General features: G+C 36.7%; 1 protein-coding gene across 8 annotated transcripts in view; it reads left to right on the top strand.

Annotated features, from left to right (window-relative positions):
- The window catches only part of LOC148653428 (ryanodine receptor 3), a 170380-nt gene that overhangs the window by 139438 nt on the left and 4297 nt on the right, over window positions 1-26645 (top strand). For 4 of the 8 annotated variants that reach the window (XM_088648412.1, XM_088648411.1, XM_088648409.1 and 1 more), the window contains 32 exons: window positions 504-674; window positions 1340-1399; window positions 2240-2374; window positions 2882-2994; window positions 5411-5507; window positions 7333-7442; window positions 8147-8198; window positions 8434-8487; window positions 8891-8990; window positions 9101-9180; window positions 9420-9496; window positions 9847-9920; window positions 10993-11010; window positions 11552-11632; window positions 12599-12687; window positions 13252-13380; window positions 15142-15246; window positions 16123-16204; window positions 16421-17739; window positions 18606-18664; window positions 19495-19666; window positions 20240-20326; window positions 20443-20646; window positions 21700-21830; window positions 22196-22238; window positions 22927-23054; window positions 23308-23368; window positions 23503-23649; window positions 24087-24221; window positions 24581-24737; window positions 25334-25398; window positions 26318-26418. In XM_088648412.1, the coding sequence (XP_088504538.1) occupies window positions 504-674; window positions 1340-1399; window positions 2240-2374; window positions 2882-2994; window positions 5411-5507; window positions 7333-7442; window positions 8147-8198; window positions 8434-8487; window positions 8891-8990; window positions 9101-9180; window positions 9420-9496; window positions 9847-9920; window positions 10993-11010; window positions 11552-11632; window positions 12599-12687; window positions 13252-13380; window positions 15142-15246; window positions 16123-16204; window positions 16421-17739; window positions 18606-18664; window positions 19495-19666; window positions 20240-20326; window positions 20443-20646; window positions 21700-21830; window positions 22196-22238; window positions 22927-23054; window positions 23308-23368; window positions 23503-23649; window positions 24087-24221; window positions 24581-24737; window positions 25334-25398; window positions 26318-26418 (4436 nt within the window). Of the gene's footprint in view, window positions 1-503; window positions 675-1339; window positions 1400-2239; window positions 2375-2881; window positions 2995-4103; window positions 4204-5410; window positions 5508-7332; window positions 7443-8146; window positions 8199-8433; window positions 8488-8890; window positions 8991-9100; window positions 9181-9419; window positions 9497-9846; window positions 9921-10992; window positions 11011-11551; window positions 11633-12598; window positions 12688-13251; window positions 13381-15141; window positions 15247-16122; window positions 16205-16420; window positions 17740-18605; window positions 18665-19494; window positions 19667-20239; window positions 20327-20442; window positions 20647-21699; window positions 21831-22195; window positions 22239-22926; window positions 23055-23307; window positions 23369-23502; window positions 23650-24086; window positions 24222-24580; window positions 24738-25333; window positions 25399-26317; window positions 26419-26645 lie in introns of all 8 variants that reach the window. The other 4 variants (XM_088648413.1, XM_088648410.1, XM_088648408.1 and 1 more) reach the window with 1 other exon arrangement.

Genomic DNA, 26645 nt, shown 5'->3' with positions numbered 1-26645 from the left:
TGCAGGCTTTGCTTAACGGCTGTCATTCACAGCAGAAAATGTTACTAGAGCCAAAGAAATAAAAACTTTGAAAGCCTACAATAATTTCTTCTCTGCTCTACATTTCTGCTGTGTCTGATATTCATGCTACATTGATAAATCAAAGTGGCTAGTTCTCAGATTCATCTCCCTTCCAAAAAAAGTACGTCAGTCTTCCATTGTTTGATGATAGTCCAGTTGCAATATTTAATTTAATGGAAAATTAATATTTAAATTAAAAAACATGTTCACCAGTTTTCTGGTTTCTTCGATAATCACCTGGTGCAGTACCTATAACAGCACAAACTTTTTTGTTAGAATAATCTGAAAACAGAATCTACTCTAGACTGGAAAAATTATCTATAAGGTAGGAGGGGGGGAGGTTGCAATTTAACTTTCTTTTTCTCAAGCAGTCCTACTGAACACAGCCAATGCTAAAGGGACATTTTTTAAAGGAAAACACGTGTTGATTTTTCTTCTACCAGACAGGAGGCCAGGACCAGGAGAGAAAGAGGACAAAGCGCCGTGGGGAGTTTTATTCCATCCAGACCTCCCTGATTGTAGCAGCCCTTAAAAAGATGCTGCCAATTGGCTTGAACATGTGCACTCCGGGTGACCAAGAGCTAATTTCTTTGGCAAAATACAGATACAGTTTGGTAAGAGTATGATGCTAATGAATTTTAACCAAATGCATAGTGCGTGTTATTTCAGTAATGTGTGTTTTTTTTTTTAGGTTTCATTGATACTGTAGGTGCAACATACTTTAGAATTTATAAATGCAGTGTTTGTTTTAGATCTATCTAAAAGACATACAGTATCTGTCTGCTGCTATTTCGGAGTGTTGAACTTGTTTAATAAAGGTTAGGCAACATCCACCTAATCACCAAATATGTTATTCACATAACCTGCAAACACTATATTACTGCTAACATTGTCTAGCCCATCTCAAGCCTATCTAAGACAGTGGTACTTCTCATGTGTCTAGTGAGTGTGTTTCAGTGTAACCTAGTTGAGATGAGGGATTACTCTACACTCCCAATGAAGGGTAAATGCACCTGAGATTCAAAAATCCTCAGATTTTTAAATAAAATTGTATTCATTTGTTACATCGTAGTGATTTAAAATCTACAAAAAGAGTTAAACATCTTGTTGAATAACTTACAAAAATACCTTAATATATGCTGTTAATAGTTGGTTTTACAGTACATGAAAAAAGGCAGCTTAATTACAGCTTTAAAGGGAGATACTTGGGCAGGAAATACACAACAAGAAATGTAAATTAATATATTCCTCTGATTCTTTACCATTTTCTATTTTGTAGAAAGATACAGATGAAGAGGTCATAGATCATTTGCGCCAAAACTTGCACTTGCAAGAAAAGGTGGGCTTTTTTAGTTGAAGTATTCATTGTTTCCTCACCTTTTGCATTAAATCGTTATACACTATCTGCTTGAAGAAACTTCTGCTCAAAATCTTTTAGTTTACAGGACTCCAGATTATCAGACTCCAGAAGACATTACACTGTCATAGAACAAGTCCCATCTGTTAAAAAATGCATTCTTGGATGATTACTATAATTACATTCTAAAAGCTAAGCTAAAGTAATAGCTGAAGATACCTGGAGTGTCGTCCATTTTAATGGTAGTATGTATTATCTAGCATTCTCCATTTTAGAAAATTGCAAAAAATAATGTTGTTACAGTATTGAATTATGGTGGTTAATAACATAATTAAAATTTTAACTTCTTCAAGAAGATTACTTGGAACCAAAACTTGGATGTATTTTACCAATATTATCATGATGCATTTTGTGATCATGCTGGAATCATAACAGTTGTGGTTTTTCACTTTAATAACCATACACCAGTAATCCTTTAGGACATTTTTTCGTTCATTTTGAGCTTTTCTGGCAAACAAAAAGAGTTTAAAGAGAATATTTGTATAAAAATTATGTAGGAACGAAGGTAATTCACTTTGTTAGAAACCAATATATAATAATATCTCAATGTATCTTTAATATCTCAGAATAATTAATTGAAACTGGACGTTACAGCAAGTGGTTCGTGTAAACTAGAATAAATCTAGTATAAATGTTAACAGTTTAAGCTGTACTATAATTACAATTCATAGAGAAAAGAACAGAAAGTGTTCTATAAGGACTGTCTCAAGCGATTGCTATTGTATGGTTTACCATGAGTGATGATTGCTGTTCCCTCTGAAGTCAGAGGACCCTGCAGTGAGGTGGCAGTTGAACCTGTACAAGGATGTGGTCGTGAAGAGTGAAGAACCACCAGATCCAGAGCGCACTGTCAGCAGGGTTCAGAGAATCTCAGCTGCAGTCTTCCACCTGGAACAGGTAAGCCATCTGCTGCATAGCCTGTGTTCCAGAATGTGTGGAGATCTAAAGCACCAGTGACACATTTTAACAGAAATGAAAACTAGGGTTTGAGGCTTGAAAATGATCTGAACCTATATGATAGAAGGAACCCATGTCTTGGAATCTGCAGATATGATGTAAAGGCTTGTAATATCTTGACTTCAGGTGTTGTGACAAAACATTAGGGTGTCAGAGCTAGCTGTTGAATGAAGAGAGAGTGGTTTCACAGAGCAGTTCCCCTTCTTTTGTGGTTTTCTTATGTAATTTTAAGATAATATGGCTAAACGTAGCATTCTATAAACATAATGGAGTACAGATTGGCTAATAATACAGTAAGTGAACACTGTGTTTGTTCAATTCCAAAGGTGTTATAGAGTATTATCACAGTTTTACTGCTTTGACCAAGATCCATTCATATGCATTATGTGTTTTTACATTATTTTGTTGCTGAAATCTTCCATTCTATCCTTCCTTTGCTAAAATAAGGTTGAGCAGCCTCTAAGGTCCAAGAAAGCTGTGTGGCACAAACTTTTGTCCAAACAACGAAAGCGTGCTGTGGTAGCCTGCTTCCGAATGGCTCCTCTGTACAATCTACCAAGGTATGTCAATGACAAGATACTAACCTTGCTGTATCAAAATTAAACAGTCCTGGATGCTGTCCACAAACCTGTGCTTTTTGAGATCTATGAATTTTACCACATTTTTAAAACTTCACTAGGCACTTTTGTATTTATGTTATCAATTTTAACATCCATTTGGACAAAAATGAAATAATGAAAACCATGTTAATAAAAGCTATGAGTTAATGAAAACTAATAAGAGTTAAACCCAGGATTGTAAATGTTCATAAATTCCTGCTGCTTGATTTGAAGTATTTGAAGTGCAGTTTATTTTTCAAGTTTTTTTATACTTGAAAAAGACTTATTTATAAGTAAAGAATAATTGCTCACATTTTTGTTTTTTCTTGTGGTTTCATAATATGTGTTGTTCTAGATACTAACAATGTACAGAGACAGAAAACACTGAAATAATTACTTTGCTCCCCTAGCTTTTTTTTCAGAAAGCAGAGAGCCAACATTCTTTCCTTTTAAAAAACTTACAACAGCTGAGGACGGAACACTTTAAAAAAACATTTTGCCATGTGTTATAAATATCTTTGCAGCTCTGAGTTTAGGAAGATTGTGTGGTAAAGCCACACAAATAATAGGGTAAAACAAAATTACCCTGCTCATGACCCCATTGTTAATGTACAAAATTCACTTATATTAAGTTCTTTTGGTAGCCATTAATACGAGGCATAGATCAGGAAACTATTACACTTTCATGCAGTATTGTTTTTAGCTTGCAACTATTCATAAGATGGCACATAAATGGACATTTTCAAGTATTGTTAATAATTCATTTAACATTATGCCCAATCCTAAATGGAGATGTCTTTACCAAATGAATTAGAGTGAAAATTATTTAATGAGCAGGAGTTGCTGTCCACTGGTCTAACTCCAGAGGTTATGTGTTGCACTGTCTGGAATGGACAATAACTCTCTTACACTGTACCTCTTTTTTTTTCTAAAATTCATAATAGCCTCAAACTATAATGACATTTCATCTGGGCAGTATTGTGTTTAATGATATTATCATTTCCTGTAATAACTTTTGACATGTCTCTTTTTTGTTCTTTCTTAAATGACAACATTATACTTTTCTTCAGACACAAAAATAACAATTACTTCCTGAACTCCTACCAACAAATTTGGCTGGAAAAAGTGCATGAGAACACAGACTATGACAGTCTGATCTACACGCTAACGGTAACGTAAGATTCAGACAGCTCACGTTTGTGTAAAAGCAATCTTCCTTTCCCAGCCATGGTTTGTAACTCTCATGCACGTCCTTTTCTCATTGGAATTCGGATTGGTCTCCCTTCAGGGAAAGATGACAACAGGTTCAGCTGATGCTATTAGAAACCTCTTTCAGCACTTTGAGTAGGTTGGAAGCAGAGCTGGCATTCACTCACAAGGGATAGATCCACACTAGCCTTAATTCAGAGGAGTGATTTTCTAATTTAGTATTGACATAACTCAAGGGAGAATTGCAGATGCCTTGATAGCATGTATTTCCTCCTGGTATCTCAAAATTGTTGAAGACATTTATTTCTACTTTAATTCTAGATATACTGTATCCTTCACAACTGAGGTTAGAGGAATATTATAGCACATCTATCAAGTAAATCATGCACAAAACTGGCACTGCACAAGGATTTTCAAAACATCGTTTTAGGAACAGCCTGCAAATAATCAGTTTTTTAGAGTTTAGTTTTGATTCAAAATACATTTTTTGTTAATGTATTAACAGTTACAGTACATTATATTATCTGTAACAACAGGAAACACAAACGTCTTGTTCTTTAATTGTAAGAAATACAACACCTTTTAATGTGGCTTGCTTTACTTTTGTGGTTCATTGCTCATAATACAGCTAGGTGTTGTGATGTTTCTCAATCCAAAAAATCCAAAATCTTTTGGAATTAATTTAGTTGTAACGAGGAGTTGGAGAATTACATTGGATCTGGAAATGAACACAAACACTCTTTCTAGACTGTTAAATAAGCTCTTGAATTCATCTGGCAGCTTTCTGGTCTGTGAGGATTTAAAAACTCTCTGATGGAGCAGCCAAGTGTTGTATCACTTTACAGTACAAGTAAAACAGTAAAAACTGAAAAAAATGTTAAAAGTGTGGTACTTGAAAAAAGGAAAGGCCACACTTTATATAATGCACCGCATTTATATTCTATTACTACTTCTTAAAACATAACCATTGATTTGGTATCTCTTAAATCTTCCATGTGCAGAACAGTGCTAACAAACTAGATACAGGAGAACTATCCCTGTAAGGTGACCAGTCAGATGACCAACTGTCCCACTAATCATTAACTGCTTTAGCACAGTCCTCCTGTTCCAATCCTGTCTGCCTTCCTTCCTCATGTTAATCCTCCCTAATCTCACTCTCGCCCCCCAGGCATCGCTCTATTAACCTCTTCCTCCAGGGTTATCAGAGGTTTTGGATAGAGACAGAGGAGTACTCCTTTGAGGAGAAGCTAGTGCAGGACCTGGCAGTAAGTACTGTGTAAGCGCTGGCCTCTGTGCCTTGCTATGAGCTGCAGCTTGACTGGCTGCATGCTTTGCAAGCACAATTACTGCCAAGCCATTGAAATGCATAACCTTGAAAATGATCTCTCATTTTATCCCACTTCAATTAAGTTTTTGCCCATTAAAAGTAGTGACTCACATAGAACATTAGGGCCCAAAGGGCTGCATGACATTTTAGCTGATGTCAGTGCAAATTGTTTTGAAAAACATGATGCATCCATATGTACTTTAGTGTGGGAGCATCTTTATAAATCATCCTGTGATAGAAAGGTTACAGGATGTCTCTTTTCTTTCCTAAATTTTAATATCATTATTGACTCTTTTTTTATGACTGGATTCATGTGTACAGTATTTTTTAAATGCTTAAATAAATCCCACAATATCATCAGACTGTACTTTTTATTAAATATAAAGAACTGTTCAATAATGTGACACTTTGTACACTGTGGGAAAGGAAAAAAATATTTTCATGACAATTTATAAGAGAGGTAACTTTCCTCAGTGCATAATCTGTATTTCTAAAGGTGAGAACGTGTTCACTAAATTTACTTACTTCACTGCCTTTCTAATTAAAACCTCTTTGTCCTTATCCTGTTTAAAATTGTTTAAGCCCACAAACAACCCCAGAGACAAATGTTAACTACATGATGCACAACTTTTATTTGTGAGGGTAGAAGCAATAATACAGTAGAACAGAAAGAGAATGAATGGTTTTCTTGTAATCAGTTGGAAGATATCCACAAGAAGAAAAGAAAATTCTACAGGAGCTGGTAAAATAGTCCCCAGAAATACTTCAAAAATATTTTCTGAAAGAGGGGACAGGCCTTAATAATTGTAATGAAATACAACGTTTCAGCCTATCATAATTTCCCCCAAATGTACTTATATTTTCCAACTTGTATTTGTATCCAACTTAAACAGCTTGTATTAAGACATTGTTGTCATGAACCCATGCTATATAACTGTTGTCATCCTTACTATTTCTAACTGCATTTCTATTTGTACTGTATGTATGTGTGATGCAAGCATGCTAGCCAGAAATTTAAATAATTGCCTCAAAGCCATGGGTGTTGAAGTACTTTCAATGCATTTCATCAGATTTCTAGAAAATTATGTTTCCTTTAAATGTAATGGGTATGCATTTTTCATGCATGCTTGATTCTATATCTGCTGAAATTTTGGTGTATCCAGTTGCTGTAAAGGTAAGTGACATAATGAAATATCAGAATGCCAGATTGTTGGACTAATGCTTTTAATTTAGAAAAATCTCTTCATGTTTTTAGTTACTTTTAGTTGTTTTATGGCTGTAGTAAGTGTTTCGAAATGGGCACATTTCTTAAGCACAATTCTTAAGCATAGTATGCACTGCTTTTTAAAATGCTACATTTTAGGAACATGGTTTAATTTTTTTTAATTATGTTTTAATTGAATAATAGGTGCATTTTATTTACAGTCATAACTTAATTGTAAAGTTATCATATTCACAGAATACAATAGAAATTGGCCTTGAAAGGTCGTTGTTTACAGCCTGTTGGCATACAGTAATCCCTGTGATTATTATGTGCTAATACATCATCATGTACATATAGCAATATGCAACAATTTAGTGCTTTTATTAAAAATGAGAAAAAAACAATAAAATGCATTTTAATAGGGAGCACCATTTGAAAGACACTACAGAACGTGCACATACCGATTGCATGGTGAGAATGAGTTTTGCAATGCGGGGATTGGTAGTGTTGGGATCGGAGAGCTGGGTTATTCTGCTAAGTAATGTGGGTGTTCATGCAGAGACCCCAGAAAAAGACAGAAGAGGATGAAGAGGAGGAGGCAGAGAAGCAGCCTGACCCCCTTCACCAGCTCATCTTACACTTTAGCCACAATGCCCTGACAGAAAGGAGGTGCGTACAGCAAGACACTTGGACTCCTAGAAAACCATAGGTTTAAAGAGTTTCATCTGTAGTCTGAGCAGTGAGCTGCTTCATCTTAATCTTTCACACCTTTAACTGACTTTGTGAAACACTTGTGCATCATAAAAGTGTGTAGGATAAGTTTTCAAATTACAAATGACAAATTTACAAATTATCTGCCGACAGACAAGAAATTCTCAGTTCTGGAGATTACAAATATATGGCCAAGTTTCTTGGCATTAAATACAGAAATGTAAAGGTATTTTGAAAATAAGATTTGAAAGTAAAATTGAATCAAGAAGCAAATCAAAGTTTCATACAAGAACGTGAACAGTAAGAGTACACTTCCAATTTTCAAGTGTGAACCTGAAATCTTGAATTGATACAATTCAAAAGCCAAGAATCAATTAGTATTATCCTTCTTTTATCATAATTCAGATGAAGAAGATGTTGTTTTTTCCAGGATATTGTGTTATGGTCATGTGATAAATGTGCCCAGAGGTTGAGGAACAGACTCCTGTAGTGCTGCGTGTCCTAATTACTGTACATTGAAATCAAGGGGTAGTGAAGGAAATTAATTTGGTTTGCTGACAATCAATATTTATCTTTTCAGTTATTGAATACTGATGTGTATATATATACTTCATTGAGATGAATACATATTTAAATAAGGTCGTGTTTGTGTTTCCCACTAGTTCTCTGGAAGAAGATCCATTGTATATTGCATATGCGGACATGATGGCAAAGGTACTTGTGTGGTGTTATTTGCTTTTTTCTTTCTTTAGAAAACTACAAAGTTGTTCCCTTTTAATTGCACAGAAAATCTTGGCAAAGGATTTCTAATGTTGGCGTTCCCCTTACTTTGTGAATACATGTTGATTTTTGTTTCCACTCTGTATTGTATCTGCCTTTTCACAGCTTATTACTCACAGTATGTCTTAAAAGAGCCAAGTTGACACACAATGTCTTCTTCTTTCCTCAGAGCTGCCAAGGGGAGGAAGAGGATGAAGAGGAAGGAAAAGATAAGACCTTTGAGGTGAGTGTTCTTCGGTTGTCTGGCAAGGTAGAGTATTCTCAGTTCTTTCTTACTGAACTGTTACATATAACAATATAGAAAAGAGTTGTTTTCATTTAACTTTAAAATTTTGTGGAGTATTATTATTTTTTATGAAAAGGCTGGTAATCCCAGACATTTTCTGAACCCAAATTACATACAATGTATATTTTTGACAAAACTAATGAAATTCAGGGTGTTTGTACTTTATACGTACAGCTTCAGTTAAATTACTCTGTTTTTCAGTGAGGATGGTTGTCTCATACGAAAGTTCTTAAATTGAGTTCTTAATGATTTAAGACACTAAGGCCATGCTCTGTACTAAGGGCAAAGTCCTATTTGAGTGCAACTTCATTAGCTCCTTCCTGTTCGTGTCTCCTCTCAGGAAAAGGAAATGGAGAAACAAAAGACCCTGTACCAGCAGGCCAGACTGCATGACCGTGGGGCTGCAGAGATGGTACTTCAGATGATAAGTGCCAGCAAAGGTAATGTTAGAAGTGACTCTTGATACTGGCAGCTGATCTCCTGCTCACTGATGGAAATGTGCACTAGAACATTGTGCATAAATGGAGTAATACTTTTTTTTTCTCCACAGGTCAATTGGGACCCATGGTAACTTACACACTGAAGCTTGGTATTGCCATTCTAAATGGTGGCAATGTTGTTGTCCAGCAGGTACAACAAAACATTCATTTTACTTTTTACAAATATAATCAAGCGTCTACTATAGATTATTTTAGATGGGCCATTTACAATAATCTAGATCCTCACAAGTTCATGTACTTCTTAAAATCATGTGCTTTGATTTTAGAAACCTGTCCTATGCTCCTCTATAATACCAAAAATCTAGCCTCTTTGGAACCTGTTCAAGTGATCTAGATTTTAGTGACACAAGAAAAAACATGTTTTTGCAGAAAATGCTGGACTACCTGAAGGAAAAAAGGGATGCTGGCTTTTTCAAGAGTTTGTCAGGACTCATGCAGTCATGCAGGTTGGTTGGAAAACATGTGATGAGAACACATCAAGTATTCTGAATTCAAACTGAATTGGTTGGAAGAACTGAATTCAAAACATTGGTTCAGTGAATTGCAAAGGCCTGTTTTGTCATTAGACTTTAATTTATTACAGTGGCCCCTCAATGGTTTTGTCTTAAGTAGTATAATGACTGACGTAGTGTAATATCCATTTATGTGTTTCATGACAATGACTTACTTGACGGTAAGTTTGTGAGCTTTAAAGGTCTGTTTTCACTTTGGATTTTCCCCATTAATGGACCTCTGTGTTGTATCTTTTAATTTAAAACTATGATAAATACAGTATAGTTTCTCTAAACATCAACAGTGTCCTGGACTTGAATGCATTTGAAAGACAAAATAAAGCTGAGGGTCTTGGAATGGTGACTGAGGAGGGTTCACGTAAGTCAAAATCTACAGTAACATCAAATGGACACATTACAAGCACACGTCTGTCTGATCGTTCTGCTATAGTCATGTCTAATGCACATATTCAAACGTTAATCATTTTCAAAATTGTAGGATACTGACTGTGATTTTTAAATGCTCTGAAACGTGGAGCAGTAGTTTTTGATTATATTTTTTGTAGGTGTGTGAGAAGTAAAACTGCCTCAATGTTTTTTTTTTTTGTTTTGCTGTCTTTAATTGTTTTTGAGAAGTGGGGCATTACAGTATATACTGCACACAAAGAGAGACTACATCAATCTTGTTTCTCCGAATTAATCAGTTAAATAAGACGTGTTTGATATTAGTAGTTGCAAAGCAAGCAATTGTTATTTAATGCTAAATATGATGCAGCTTTGACTTATTAATAGCAGGTTATTACACACAACTTCCAAAACAGGTTTTGTAGAGACTGTTGTAGACCCTAGTATCAACAGTCATGTACAGTATACTATTTGATATTTGAACTACAGTCTGTAGAGACTGTAGGCTTAAAATCTTTTATTTTTATGAAAGCGGAAAGCTTGCCTGTGCCTCACATGTGAAAAAAGTCTGAAGTTTTAACTTATATCATTTATCAAAGTACAGATATACCCTTTATTCCTTTAAACCTCACTTAGGTTCTGCAAAATACAGCATTTCAGAATAGCTTTGGGTGTATGTTCATACTGTCTGTGCAGAATCCATGACAGATCATTTCAAATAAAAGTTACATTAAAATACATAGAAAACCATGCAAATGAAAGGAAATTAGCACAAATGATTTTTAGCAGTTAATTCTGATCACTGTATTATATCTGTATTATCAGTATGTAACTTCAACTCATTTCCACCTCATGTATCAAGGCATAAGTGATGGCAACTCCCCGTACTGTTTTTCACCTGCCAGAGTGTACAGTAACTGGACTTTAAAATGCATGTACATATAAATGTGTGTTTTTTCTACTTCTATTTAATTCAATGTGTCTTCTCCTTTGCTTACGTCTGCTTTTTTGTTTGTTTTTCTTATCATTTTACTCATCGGTTGCAGTCAACGTGCGTGAGCAGGGTAAATACATGGTTTAGATCTACTCATTTTCTCTGTGCTGCCCTTCTGAATGCAGAGTTTTAACGCTAGATTTGGCCCTGTCTTGGATGTTAACCAGCTGCTTTGGTTTGCAGGAAATGTGCATGCTGAACAGCAAACAAGCATAGAAAAAAAACAGCATTAACTCACTCATCTTGTACTAAACTAGTGCCTGTCATGTGTGTGGAAATTGTGTCATTTAACAATACTAACCAAAAAATGTATATTGCTAGTTCAATTTGAATGATTTTGGCTTTTTTGCATCAAAAATGATATAGCATAATGTGATTTCCTTTTTTCTTAATAGTAACATTTCTGCTGTTTTGAAGTAGTTTAATTTTTAGAGCACTTTTACCTGAAAGGTTTAAATTTAATGTGAAACCACTAATCAGTAATTGAGATGCTTACTTTTTGATAGTATAAGAGAAATGCCTGAGCCCAGTAAGATCTGAGAGAGCTGTTCAAAGATTCAGTTGCCTCTTCTTTGGTAAACATTCTTGATTTGAATGTCCTGTTTTCAAAGGTGAGAAAGTTCTCCAAAATGATGAGTTCACAAAGGATCTATTTAGGTTCTTGCAACTGCTCTGTGAAGGTCACAACAATGGTATGTATGACTTTGAAACAGAAAGCAACTCTGGGATGAAAGGAGGAGGAAATTAATTCACATTGAGTTATAAATTAATACAAAAAACACAGAAAACATGGATCAGTGTACATTGAAATCTTTTTTTAGCTCCAGTATTGAGTGTTGTAAGATGAAATATTGGAAATGTCACTAAATGCCCATTTAATGCAGTTTCTCAGTTTTCCCCATGGTGGTTTGTCCAAGAAACACTGTCTGCCATGAGTGATTAATAAGCCATTCTTTTTTCAGGTAATAGTGAGACTCATTTCCTTATTGTCCCTTTTAATGAAATTGCAACAGTCTGTTAACTTCAGTAGGAAAGCCATTCAGAACAGACATATTTACTGGACGGTTCTTTCATTTAAAATGTACTTATACCAGACAACAATAATGCACCATAACCCTATAATGCATTTTCCAATACATGTGCAAAATAGCTTTCTTAAAAAAACTCTACAAAATATATTTATGCAACTGTTAGTTCCAAGCAACCATAAAATCTATTGATTGTATCATACCAAGTCTTTTGCTCTGACAGCATGGTTTTATATTGCTTTTTAAAAAAATCAGCCTTCTAGGCCTTTCATATTTAGTTTTTTCTTACCCATTCTGACTCATTCTAGGAGACGAGGAGTTCAATTTTTCTGTTAAGTACATATTTTTTACTTGTTCAGCAGTTTTTTTTAATATAAGAACACTAATTAGTTTAATGTGAATCTGTTAAGAACAGGGAAATCCAAACAGAATTTCTGTTTAATTGAAAAAAAGAAAGCTATCTACAGTTTCATTTAAATGTTTCACATTACCTTAATTAAACAGCTCTGAAGGTGAGTGACTCACTTTTAAAGAACAGTTACGACTGGTATGAAAACTGCTACCTTTTTTGACTTTAGTTAAAGAGTGTTGAGGGTTGTTACCTTTGTATTCTGTGTTTGAAACAAACAGATTTCCAGAACTTCCTACGTACCCAGACAGGAAACACCACGACAGTCAACATCATCATCAGCACAGTAGACTACCTGCTTCGTCTGCAGGTAACGTCACAGCTGAGTGGGTTAGATAGTTGGCAGGATTAAGAGCGGAGTCGCAGTGGCTTCTTCACTAAATTATACAGTACTTTGAAAATGTACTTTATTTCCCTATAAAGTTCTAAAATCTACTGTACAAATTATTTTCAGCAATAAACTGTTTAAAAGTTGTACAGTATTTAATGTATAGCAGGGCCTTAGCCAACCTAGCAGTCCTTCTGTACCACCTTCTGCAATACAACCAGAGCAGGACAGTTCCTCCAAAGGAAAAGCAAATATTGCAAGAAATGTAACATTGATTCTAAATATCAGCCTTCAATATCAGAATATTTGCATGAAATAATATAAACTGTGCTGTTTGTTAAATGTTTTTTGGGTGGATATCTTGGTATTTTATTTTCGGGGGGTAGTGAGAGAGTTTTTTTAGATCCTGAAAATCACCAATAGCAAACTTTTTTTATAATGTGTATCTGGTGGTGTTTAATTCAGGAAAACATTTCTTTCAAATTTAACAGCTGATATGCCTTTCTTTTAATGTGAACTCAGCGTGTCCTGGCTTACTCTTTATAGGAATCCATCAGCGATTTCTACTGGTACTACTCAGGAAAGGAGGTCATGGATGAACCAGGCCAGCGCAACTTCTCCAAGGCATTAGCAGTGGCAAAGCAAATTTTTAACTCCCTCACAGAATACATCCAAGTAAGGACTCTTTTTGTTGCTTTAATTAGTTCTCATTTCTCATGGTTCCTTGTAAATGCTTAAGGGATATATTATTTTCCTGTGACCATCTCTTTTTTCTTGTGTTAATAGTGTCTCAGTTGTTGTCATATACTGTATGTTCAGTATATATCATACAGTTCAGCATGTACTGTATATATAATACAGTATTATATCAACCTTACCAAAAGTGTTAAGTAGATAAATATTGTGTTATATTGTTCAAGTAACAAAACGTAATTCAGCAGTAAGCCACAGAGTGGCACACAAGTTCTAAATAAAGAGAGAAGATTTTGTTACAGGACTTTGATTCTCACAAGCTGTACTTAAAAGATTTTCATAATTGCAAAAAAAAACAGCAGTAAACTTTTCCACAAGATTAAAGGACATCTCAGAAATTGTTAAAATAAGTTATCCTTAAATTAAGAGGGTTCTTGCATATCTGTGGTCTTTCACAAAATATGTTTGGGTGCAGATCAAGAGCATTCATCGCCTTGGAGAATAATGTTGTTTTGGTATCATACTTTGATCTGGAACTTTACCAAAATGTAAATTGTACATGGCATAGTAATTGTATACAGGACCCTCATTATTTTTCCTTTGCTCATTCTGGAAGTGAGTTAACTATATTCTGATGTAGAATAGAACGCACCAGGGTTCCTTTCAGGGAGGATTAATAATAATAATAATAATAATTGCTTACACTTATATAGCGCTTTTCTGGACACTCCACTCAAAGCGCTTTACAGGTAATGGGGACTCCCCTCCACCACCACCAATGTGCAGCATCCACCTGGATGATGCGACGGCAGCCATAGTGCGCCAGAACGCTCACCACACATCAGCTATCAGTGGGGAGGAGAGCAGAGTAATGTAGCCAATTCATAGAGGGGGATTATTAGAAGGCCATGATCAGTAAGGGCCAATTGGAAATTTGGCCAGGACACCGGGGTTACACCCCTACTCTTTTCGAGAAGCGCCCTGGGATTTTTAATGACCACAGAGAGTCAGGACCTCGGTTTTACGTCTCATCCGAAGGACGGCGCCTGTTTTACAGTATAGTGTCCCCGTCACTATACTGGGGCATTAGGACCCACATGGACCGCAGGGTGAGCGCCCCCCGCTGGCCCCATTAACACCTCTTCCAGCAGCAACCTTAGTTTTTCCCAGGAGGTCTCCCATCCAGGTACTGACCAGGCTCACACCTGCTTAGCTTCAGTGGGTTGCCAGTTGTGAGTTGCAGGGTGATATGACTGCTGGCTTATCACCCTGCAATTCTTACATAGAGGCATTCAGTCATAATCCCACAAATGGTAGCTTCTCACCATTGGCTCCTCAGCTAAGCACCGACACCAAATGGCTGAAACTGCAGTACCTCCCATATTGAGCAGCAGTACTGTTGCGGTAATACAGTATATCATCACCTGTTTCATTGTGGTCTACGCCCAGCTTACATTCACTATTAAATAGTGATGTAACAACAAATACAAGTTGTGATTGATAAGAAACAATTCTGACCACCTTCCTCATCCATTGTTGAGCCCTGTCGTGCATTGAATTTAGTCTTACTAATGTTTTGCTTGGAATGGGTTTTGTTCATTGTATAAGAAATTAAAGGTGGTTTTTAAATGCATAAAGGTAAGCACAGATGCATGTATGAACATGCGCTGTACTGTATATATGTGTATTGTATTCAATATACAGAGGCTCTGAGTGCTTACAGACAATGTGTCTCTTCCCCAGGGTCCCTGTATTGGCAACCAGCAGAGTCTGGCACACAGTAGGCTCTGGGATGCTGTTGTTGGCTTTCTTCATGTTTTTGCAAACATGCAGATGAAGCTCTCCCAGGTACTTAATATTTTTAAAAATGTATCAATGCAGAAAGTCCTAATACATTTCAACATACAGTACTGTATGCCTGTTTACAATATGGTGTAACATATGTAACATATTTTGTAATGGGAGTGCTTTCCCTATATCTCTGCAAATTAAAAAAAAAGTTTTACTTAATGATGCCCAAAGTTCTCAGCACAAGGAAGTTTTTAACACTACATGCCTGTTTCATATCACAGTAGTTTAATATATTGCAAAACAATTCTTCAAGGTTGTCATTGTGAAATGTTATGATTTCTTCCCAGCTGTTTATGAATATTATGGATCATTGCATTAGAAGAAAAACAGAAGATAGATTGGAATGAAGAGAGATTCTCATAAGCAGCATATTTATTTGGGCTAAAAGGCTATTCAATTTTTAAATTTATATTCTTAAAGTATATAAATGAACACTGGAGACCTCAATAGTTAAGACATAAGTTAAGACAAATTAGAAGTAATTCTGGGTTAATTTAAATTTTTAATTGATAAGTAAATCTCTCTTTTTTTAAAAAAAATCTTTAAATATAATTGAAATGTTTCCTTGGTTGGCTGGATTTGGTCATTTGAAAGCAGGCGTGACATGGGAGATAAAAGTTTAGTTTCAGATGTATAACTAACTGTGAGAGAAGTCATTGGAGGCTTCAAATAAAGTTGTTTATAGCCACCTGCTTCTTTCTAAATGAGATGACATTAAAGTCTGCAGATGGATGAGAGCTCCATAGCTTGGGTTATCTTTTGGAAAAAGCTCTGACCTTTTGAAATGCCAGTTCAGCATATTAAACTGTGTTAAGTAATGAAAAGAATGAAAATGGATAGAAGCCTCAGTTGTCATGGGCTGTGTTTCTGCAGGATTCAAGTCAGATTGAACTACTGAAGGAGCTGCTGGACTTGCAGCAAGACATGGTAGTCATGATGCTGTCTCTTCTGGAAGGTAACAAACCTTTCTGTACTCCACCTCAAGCATAAAACTGGGGACTAGGGAAGGCAACAAGATCTGAAATCATTTTTCATCCATTTAACCCTAAATCAGCTATAATGAAAAAACCTAGTGTTTTTTAGGACTTCAGACATGAAATGCACGTATGCTCTACTATTTCACACCAATAATTTACACAGTTACATAATGATTTGTACTATTTCCACACAGGTAATGTTGTAAATGGAACAATTGGAAAGCAAATGGTGGATACCCTTGTGGAGTCCTCGGGCAATGTGGAAATGATCCTTAAATTCTTTGACATGTTCCTCAAACTGAAAGACTTGACATCCTCCGATGCCTTTAAAGAATATGACCCTGATGGGAAGGGTGTCATTTCCAAAAAGGAGTTCCAGAAAGCAATGGAGAGCCAGAAGCAGTACACCCAATCGGAGATTGAGTTTCTCCTGTCCTGTGCAGAAGCCGATGAAAATGACATGTTCAACTATGTGGAATTTGTTGAGCGCTTCCATGAACCTGCTAAGGACATTGGCTTCAATGTAGCTGTGCTTTTGACCAATTTATCAGAGCACATGCCTCATGACTCTCGACTCGGGGCTTTCCTGGAATTGGCTGAGAGTGTGCTGAATTACTTTGAACCCTATTTAGGACGCATTGAAATAATGGGGGGTGCAAAGCGGATTGAAAGGGTCTACTTTGAGATCAGTGAGTCTAGCAGAACTCAGTGGGAGAAGCCACAGGTCAAGGAGTCAAAGAGACAGTTCATCTTTGATGTTGTCAATGAAGGGGGGGAGAGTGAGAAGATGGAGCTCTTTGTGAACTTCTGTGAGGATACCATCTTTGAGATGCAGCTGGCATCACAGATCTCAGAGCCTGATGTCACAGAGAGGTCAGATGAGGATGAAGAAGAACCTCACAATATCCTGGAGGAGTTGGAAACTGAAGAAGAAGACAGTGTATCTCTGGAGTCCTCCTCAGCCTTTGCCATTGCCTGTGTTTCTATGAAGAAGAATTTCGCTAATTTCATGCAGCTTCTTACTTTCAGAAACCTCAAGAAACAGTACAAGAAATTCAAGAAGATGAGCATGAAGGAGATGATTAAAGTGTTCTTCTCTTTCTTCTGGATGATATTTGTGGGACTCTTCCGCTTTGTTTACACTTTGGTGTGGGGACTGATCCAGATTGTGTGGTCATCAATGTTTGGTGGTGGCTTGGTTGAAGGTGCAAAGAACATGAAGGTGACAGATATCTTAGGAAATATGCCTGATCCAACACAGTTCGGCATCCATGGTGATGTCCTGGAAGCAGAAAAGGCTGAAATGAGTGAATCAACAGCGTCATCAGACCTTGTACAGTTAGCAAAAGGTGAAAAGGGAGAACCAGATTTGATGACCGAGCTAATAGGTATCACGACAAAGAAAGAAGGAAAACATGGTCCAGAGCCCGGCCTTGGTGACATATCAGAAATTATCGGGACAGATGCCCCCTCCACTCTTGCAGGTGCCGTCCGTCAAAAGAAATTGGCTCAGGTTTGTTTCCAACTTTTTATTTATTTTAAGATCTTTACTTGATTGGAAAAAAAAACTCAGCGGACTCCTATTCACTCCCACCCATGTCTAGGTTTGGCTGCCTATTTTGAATTGTCCTCTCTATATCCCTGCAGTACAACTAGTGTTCTGTCCAGGGCAAGTATCTGTATATGTTCTTAGTCCCTCTTTACACCCTAGGCTTCCGGAATAAGCTTCTGTATTCCTCACTCACCAGGATAACATGTTTTTGTTAACAGATTGATGGATGGGAGAAGCATGGCAGTATTCCTATTTAGCTCAGCACTGTTTTGGCAATATTGATATACACATATATTATGCCAGGCCCTACTATAATTGTGAAAAAGTTAGGCTATAAATTGACGAATGGTAATGAACACAATAAACAGATGTCTTAATATTGCTTATTACTACTGCTATTAGATATTCAAAATGTCTTTCTACAACTGTGGTAATTTCCATTTGGCCTTTTGAAAAGAGATTTGTACACATAGCAGGCCTGTTGTCTAGCGAGATAAGGCAGTTTTTCCTAGTAAAAGCCAGGACTTTCCTTTAAAACAGCAGCAGAGAACAAGGAAGTTCAAAAAGGTATTCTTATGCTTCAGTATATTCTGCAAGCGTATGAATGTTTTTAGGTAGCATTGGTCTTTTCTTTCAAAATTAAAAAAATGAAATGCAGTTTTACTGTATATACTGTATAAGGTCAACAGTCAAAGCTGTTTTTTCTACTTTCTACTTTTCATTTTGTAATTAACCCTTACGTATTCCTGTACAGTATATGCAATACAGCTTTTTACTATAGAAGTGTGAGTGCAGTAACCCTACAGTGTGATATTTTTGTTCCATAGGCAGGAGATATGACCAAGGATACAGAAACAGATATAAAGGCAGAGCCAGAAAAGGCAGAGTGAGTGTTTGTCCAGGAACATTGTGTGAAGTAAAATGTACTAATGTGGTCAAATGTCTGAATTAAGCAGCAAAGTAATACTCAAGATATATTAAACCTGATCTGTAGAGTTTTTGCATATTTAAGTACCTAAAGTCATGTAGCCTTGTTTTGCTGATATAAAAGTGGATCTGCAAAGATATGAATATTAGTTCTCTATACATCTGTACATTTGTAAAATATATATTTATATACATATTGGTACAATTTTATTTTAGAAAAGCTGATAAATTCTTGCTTTTCTATGAAGTTGTTACCATATTCAAGTCAAAATGCACACATGATTTAATGAATGTATAATGTGCCACACGCATTCTAATATACTGTACTGCAATCTGTAAAAACATTACGGTTTTAGCTGGAATAGTGTCTGAAGTGAGTACAAATTGAAATATTTTAATTATGTAAATTAATCAAATTCGGTGATAACTTGAAAAGACATCAAAAACAAAATTGGCGATCAGCCAATGGTTTATACATTGCAGTTTCACCTTTAGTCATTATTATGAGGAACATGACTGAGTAAAAATAAAATGTAAACATAAAAATGTCACACTTTCCATTTATTAACATCATGAATACCAAAATGGCATTGGTGTTGGTATTATTATTTCTGCTGGGCCACATCTTGGCAACTTTACTAATGAAAATGAGTTGATTACAAAGCGTTTCTTTTGAATTCATCAAAGTGACGATGTACCTCTTTGACCTTTGGATAGCTGAGTAAGCCTGCGTGTTGGTTGGCATTTCTGATTCCTTTTCCTACACCACCTTGTCCTGTGGCTTTATAGCACAGAGGATGGGGAGAAGAAGGACAAGGTGAAGGAAGATGAGGCTCCAGAGCCTGTGGTGGAGGAGGAGCGAAAGGTCAGGAGGAGAAGACATGGCCAGAAGAAGGAAGAATCTGAGGCATTCATGGCCACTTTCTGCGCTGGATTGGAAATCTATCAAACTAAGATACTGGTAAACTAATACTTCACTTTGATTCCTTCATGTCCTTCTATGACGTCTGGTAGAGAACATATAATTGAAATTGAAATTCACTCAAATAAAACTCCACCAGGTTTGATTTAAAAGTATTTTAGGCTCTTGGCTAGCAGATATTGATTTAGGAAATCTTGACTGAGAATTCCAGTGATTAGACTGCTATTGAAAGTGGAAATGTGGGTCAGCTATGCAGTGATCCCAGATACAAAGTGTTTATTGTTTTTTTAAATCACTATTTATTTTTAGTGGAGGAAAGGCACCAACTGGGGGAGATGTGTGTCTTTCACCAACAGCACTGCAGTGCCTGGGGCACACTGTGCCAATCTCAGCCAGCTCTGGCCACAGTCAGCTAGTGGCATGGCCGAAGCTTGAGCCATGGTCATTGAGCTCCACTTACTCAGGATGCCCCACACAAAGCAGTTCTAACCTTTTTAAATGAAAATTCAAAAAGTAGTGTAAAGAAGGTGAAAGGTCATATTTTTAATTTTAAGCACAGAACGAGAATTAATCAAAAACTGATCGCATTGACGACTGACTGTATTTTTTCAGAACTACCTGGCCAGAAACTTTTACAACCTTCGTCTTCTGGCTCTGTTTGTAGCCTTTGCCATCAACTTTATTCTACTCTTCTACAAGGTAAATAAAGATTTTGTGAAATGTATTGGTGACTACTACATGTACTGTAGTAAGCTGATATTTTGTCTTGTCCTGGTGACAGTGTGTGTTCTGAGAACACTGTTTCTTCTATTCAGGTGACAGAGGATCCCTACGATGAAGAGGAATCTGACGAGGACTCTGATCTCTGGAATGGTGATGATGAGGAAGATGATGAAGGTGGTGTGGTGTACTTCGTGTTGCAAGAGAGTACAGGCTACATGGCACCCACACTCCGGTTCCTTGCTATCATTCATACTATCATATCCTTGCTCTGTGTCATTGGATATTATTGTCTGAAGGTAATTCTGTTTAAATTTCTTTACTGGCCTTCTCGAATGCCAAAGCTGTCTAGGTCTAAATCAGCCTTAATGTAATGTTTCATTAAGATTCACTAAAGATTAGACAGGCTCATCATATGTATACAACTTTTGGCTTTAACAGTAATTTAAATCACTTGAGTCTGTAACCTTTAACACAGCAAAATTAGATTGTTAAAACTTTTTTTCTACAATGCCATTGAACTGGTTAAAGAAAATACCGGTTTCTTCTTTTAAACAAGTTATACTTGCTTAGAATCTAGTTTGTTTGTTTTCAAGACAATATTTGTGATATTGTTTTATGAGGCATAGAGGAACATGCAACAAATATCTTACTATAAGGGATATTCAGTAATCTTTACATAATCCTTACACTTTAGAAGTGCATTTCTGGACACTACTCAAAGCATTTTACAGGTAATGGGGACTCCCCTCCACAACCATCAATATGTAGCAACTGGATGATATGATGGAAACCAAAATGCGCCTCACCACGCTTCAGCTATCAGTGGGGAGGGGAACAGAGTAATGAAGCCAATTCATAGATGGGGATTATTAGGAGGCCATGCTTGGTAAAGGCCAAGGGAAAATTTGTCCTGGACACCATCAACACCCCCTATAGGTAGGTCCCTTTCTAGGCCATCAAGGCCCATGGGGAATAGGGGGCAGGGGCCACCATTTTTCTTGACCATTCGACACTGGATGTGGAGGTGATGTGTTCAGCACATCAAGGATTAACCCCTGGTACTCATTTGGAAAGCAGGCAGTGGACCTGGGAGCTATCTGGAAGGAATTAGAAGGAATCCCTACCTGTGATTGAACCAGGGACCTTCCAGTCAGGAGCTAGACACCCTTGCCATCTGAACTACCATGGCTCCTAACACCCCCTACGACCCCTATAATCAAACATTGTCATTGAACTTTTTGAACCCTATCAAGTACATAATTTCAAGACTGCAGTCTCTGCAGTGTTGCACCATTTTTCCACTTTAGTGCAGTGAATCAATTAAGGGGTCTTATGTCCTTCCTCCAAAGGTGCCTCTGGTCGTGTTCAAGCGTGAAAAGGAAATTGCCAGGAAGCTCGAGTTCGATGGCCTGTATATAACTGAGCAGCCTTCTGACGACGACATCAAAGGACAATGGGATCGCCTTGTTATAAACACTCCGTGAGTCAAAGGGAGCCCGACTTTTACATCCTTGTTAATTAAAAAAAAATGTGTTCAATCTATAATTTTTCACAATAACAAGTTTACATTTTTGTGTTACATGATACATGTACTGTACATTTCAGCTCTGATTTGTGATTTGTGAATGACATTCATGTCTCTCTGTGTCAGGTCTCACAAGACCTAAGCATGTTTACAAGTTAGACCCTATTAGCATTTTGCTAATTAATATGTATGGGTTAACATAATTAGATTTAATCCATCTCATTAAAAACAGCTGCATGGTCACGTTTAAAACTGCCAGTATCACTTGCCAATACAAGTAGGAGACTGTTGAAATGTGACTGAGTTCTGGTTTTGTGCAGGTCCTTCCCCAATAACTACTGGGACAAATTTGTTAAACGCAAAGTAAGTCATATTTACTATAATTGCATGCATTTTACTCTGGATATCTGCATGAAGTAAGTTCACCACAAATTGCTGGTGAAAAGATTCCTCCTTCTCACTTTAAATGATCAAAATCTGTGATTGCATCAGACTTGATGCTTAGTCTAAATAAAAGTTCCATGTATCAGCACAAATCTCCTGTCTGTATCCCGTACTATACGGTGTGCTAGATTCAACTGAAATTTAGAGAGACTTCAAGGCTCTCCCATCATGTGTGAAGTTGGAATGGTTTAGTTCTTGTTATTGCATAGATATAGTTCAACTCTTAACTTGATCTGCTGATTGCAGTCTCCTCTGTCGAAAACCATTACACAAGAGGTGATAAAGTCTTCTTGTGTGCGTGCCTTTGGAATTCGCTGACAAATTCCATTAGACATTCTGCAAATGCTGACAAGTTTAAAACTCACTTGAAGACCTTTTTCACTATACTTTAGTTTATAATTTATAATGTTGTTTTATTAGATCTATATATTTTTCATTTATTTTTGTATTTACGTGTTCACAGTTCTACAGCATTTTATTTTTTATTTTTAATATTACTTAAATAATACAATAATATCAATGTTTTTGGGGAAGTTATGTTTCTTTTACTTTACCACTAGCATTGCTATTTAGATGCAGCGGTTTATTTTACCTGTGTTCTGTGCAGGTCATTAATAAGTATGGAGACCTCTATGGTGCTGAGCGCATTGGTGAACTGCTGGGTCTAGACAAGAGTGCACTTGACTTTAATCCCACAGAGGAAGCTGTGGTGAAGGAAGCCACACTAGTATCCTGGTAAGGGCCAGACTTTAATGGGGATAATAGTGTATTATAATGACACAACTGTGCTTGAGATTTTCCTGTTTTTGAATTGTTTTAAATGGATGTCTTTGTTAATACGCCACACAATTAATCCGTTAGTACAATCTAATCTGTTAATCGAATACCTGTACCTAATACAAACAGACTTCTTGAACAAATGAAAAGAGAAATCTAGATTGATCAGCCTATCATTGTAAGCTGTATTTTAATGTGTTTATTTCCCCAGGCTTAGCTCTATTGATACAAAATACCATATCTGGAAATTGGGAGTTGTATTCACTGACAATGTGAGTATACTGCTGTACAGTAGTTCGTGCTGCCGGTGTATTAGTGTTTAATTTAATTTGTTTAGCATATTATGTTTTTTCTATTAAAATGTAAGAAAGTCACGTGCATAGTGACAGTATTTATTCTTTTCCAGTCTTTCCTGTACCTTGCTTGGTACACCACCATGTCTATTCTGGGCCATTACAACAACTTCTTCTTTGCTGCTCATCTGCTGGACATTGCAATGGGTTTCAAGACACTTAGGACCATCTTGTCTTCTGTAACTCACAATGGAAAACAGGCAAGTGCAGTCCACCCCCTTATTAATTAAGAAATTAACTCTGCATGGTGGAGGATAAATGTTGAACAAATTAATATGGACATGAGCTTGACATCCCAGCATCCCATAGAGTATTCATTGAATCCATATGTTCCAGTATTCTGCTAGTATATTCATCAACAAGCACTAATTACTGAGGCTCGGTGTTGTAGAAACACAAGGAAATGCAATAATTTCAATTATTTTTACTACTATTTTTTTACTTTTTTTAAATACACTGCATTATCTCCACAAGTGATGTGAAACTAAAGCACATCTATTTCCTACACACTCAGAAACACAGCTTTATGTATGCTTTGTCTTGATCTTTTTACCTGGGAGGATAAAAATGGTCATAATAAAATGTGTGACAGTGCAAATTGTCAGTATTGTCGGATGTTTACACTGTCCTTGTGCAGCTCGTGTTGACTGTGGGCCTTCTAGCTGTCGTGGTGTACCTGTACACTGTGGTGGCCTTCAATTTCTTCCGCAAGTTCTACAACAAGAGTGAGGATGAGGATGAGCCTGACATGAAGTGTGATGACATGATGACAGTGAGTTACTCTTCTGTTAGATTTGCTATGCAGTGCCAATCTGTATGGTCACATGCATGTAAATGCTTCTGTGTTAGGCTCAGTGTTAGTGACCCAGTATTCCATGTAGTATGTGCTTTTAAAGTGCAAAGCCCTTTGAGCAATTAAATAAATGTGACAAATGCCTTCCCTTATGCAGTGTGTTTGAGGAGGATCTATTCAATGGAACAAAATAGTTTTGAGAATAAGAGAACTGGACCATCTTGAATGAGTTAATTGAGAGCTGTATTTAATAAAATACTGTGTACTGTATATGGCTGTTTCGCCTAGTCTGTTTTTAAAATCTCACTCTTATTTGTGTGGCTTTTCTTGTTTTGCAGTGCTATTTGTTCCACATGTACGTGGGTGTAAGAGCTGGAGGGGGCATCGGTGATGAGATTGAGGACCCCGCTGGTGACCCATACGAGATGTACCGTATAGTCTTCGACATCACCTTTTTCTTCTTCGTCATTGTCATCTTGCTGGCCATTATTCAAGGTACAGCGTGTCTTTTCACTGCAGGGAGGCCTCCAGGCAGTCTGTCAGAACCACATTCCCTTCCACTCTCAAAGTCACTCTCGCTGAGCATCAACCTCAGTGCTGAATCCTGAGTGAAAGCTTGAAACCGTTTAAACCTCACATTATGCACAAGTCAAGGGTCCTTTATAGCTCTAATTCATGGACTGTGAATCACATGCTCTGGAAGAGCCAGTAAAAAGTAGATAAGACAATCGTGAATCTTCTTGCCCAAAATATTCTAATGAAGCACTATATACGGTACATGTACAGTATGAACCAAAGGTCAGTCAGCAAAGTATTCTGAATACAAAGAGACATGTGCTATCATCCAATAATAATATTAATAATAGTAGCAACATTAAATAGAAGAAAATGTCAGTACTTGGCACATTATGAGGTCTGTATATATTTATGTGTAGTGTACTGTATTTATTTTCATAATACAGATTAAGGAATTTATTGGTTCTCTGTTTCTTGGAAACAACTATAACAAGTGTATGAGTGAATGTTTTTGGAGTGCTGCAAGTTGACATATACCAATACACTGCTCAGACAAACTGTTTGTTCTCATAAAGGTTTGATTATTGATGCCTTTGGAGAACTGAGAGACCAACAGGAGCAAGTGAGAGAAGACATGGAGGTAAGAGGTGTATTAACTTCAGACTTATTGCTCTAAACCTCTAGCTCCGTTTAATATTATGTTTGCGTGTGGATACCAGATCATTTAGTACTGCACACTTAAATCTAATGTTTAGGTACAGATGCAGTCACTATGTATAAAATAGTTATATTAAAATTAAAATTGTATTTGATCTGTTTTCCGATTACCATTATGAAGCACTATTATTACTATTAAGAAGCAAACAGAAGAAGTTAGTGAGAGTTATTTAAATAGATTTGAAGTCTTACCAAATTACATTAGGAAATAAAAAAAACATCAGGTAGGGCCCTAAGTCTTAGTGCTCTGACCTACCTGCCACTCACTCCCACATGTGAGGAGGTTATTGCATCTAACTAAAATGAAAACTTTAACCTTGGGTCCTGCGAGTGGTCAGGGGATTAATGTTTTGATTGATATTTGGGCCCTAGTTTCTTGTGCAGACTGTTATCTGAAATAGTCATTTACTATTGATGCTAGTGATTACCAGCTGTCAGGAATTTAATCCTTTTTGTATACTCTCAAAAAATGCAGAAAAAGGAGGCTAAACGTGTTTTGATGAATATTGGCATCTGACCACAAGAACATTTTCTACGCTGGCAAAATGCAACCTAGTAGAAGTCTTCCCATAAGAATTTCTGTAAATGGGTGCAACCAAGTGTGTTCTAAGGGCACACTGTCAGCCTCCTCCCAGCATCTTAAGATTTTTTGACTGCATTTAGCCCCAACAGCAAAGAATCCATGCATAAAAATTAATAGCACCTTGAGAGTTGTCCTGGAAAAGGAGCTGTCAGTGGCTCTGAAAAGCAGTTGCATCTGCATCTTAGTCACATTCACCCAAACGTGTTACTGCAGAACACTTCCAGAATGTGTCTTAATGCACTTTACTACTGCTTTTCAGACCAAATGCTTCATCTGTGGAATCGGCAATGATTATTTTGACACGACGCCACATGGTTTTGAGACACATACCTTACAAGAGCACAACCTGGCCAACTACCTGTGAGTACAAATCTCTCTTCACTAATAACTCTATTACACAGGATTTAGAGCACTCACTATAAAGTAAGACTGAACCCTGGTGTAAAAACTAATACTTTATACCAAAAATGTGTATTGGTCACAATGTAAACTGTTGTGGATTGAAATATGGCACTGCCCATGTTTTAGAATGTTTTTGTTTGTCATACATAGCTGTAAATATATCTACTGTATCTCATTCATAGATG

The sequence above is a fragment of the Lepisosteus platostomus genome, chromosome 10 (genome assembly GCF_059453375.1).
Source record: "Lepisosteus platostomus isolate fLepPlt1 chromosome 10, fLepPlt1.hap1, whole genome shotgun sequence".
NCBI lineage: Eukaryota > Metazoa > Chordata > Actinopteri > Semionotiformes > Lepisosteidae > Lepisosteus > Lepisosteus platostomus.
The sequence above is the reverse complement of the archived record's forward strand: the minus strand, read 5'-3'. Positions and strand labels throughout refer to the sequence as shown.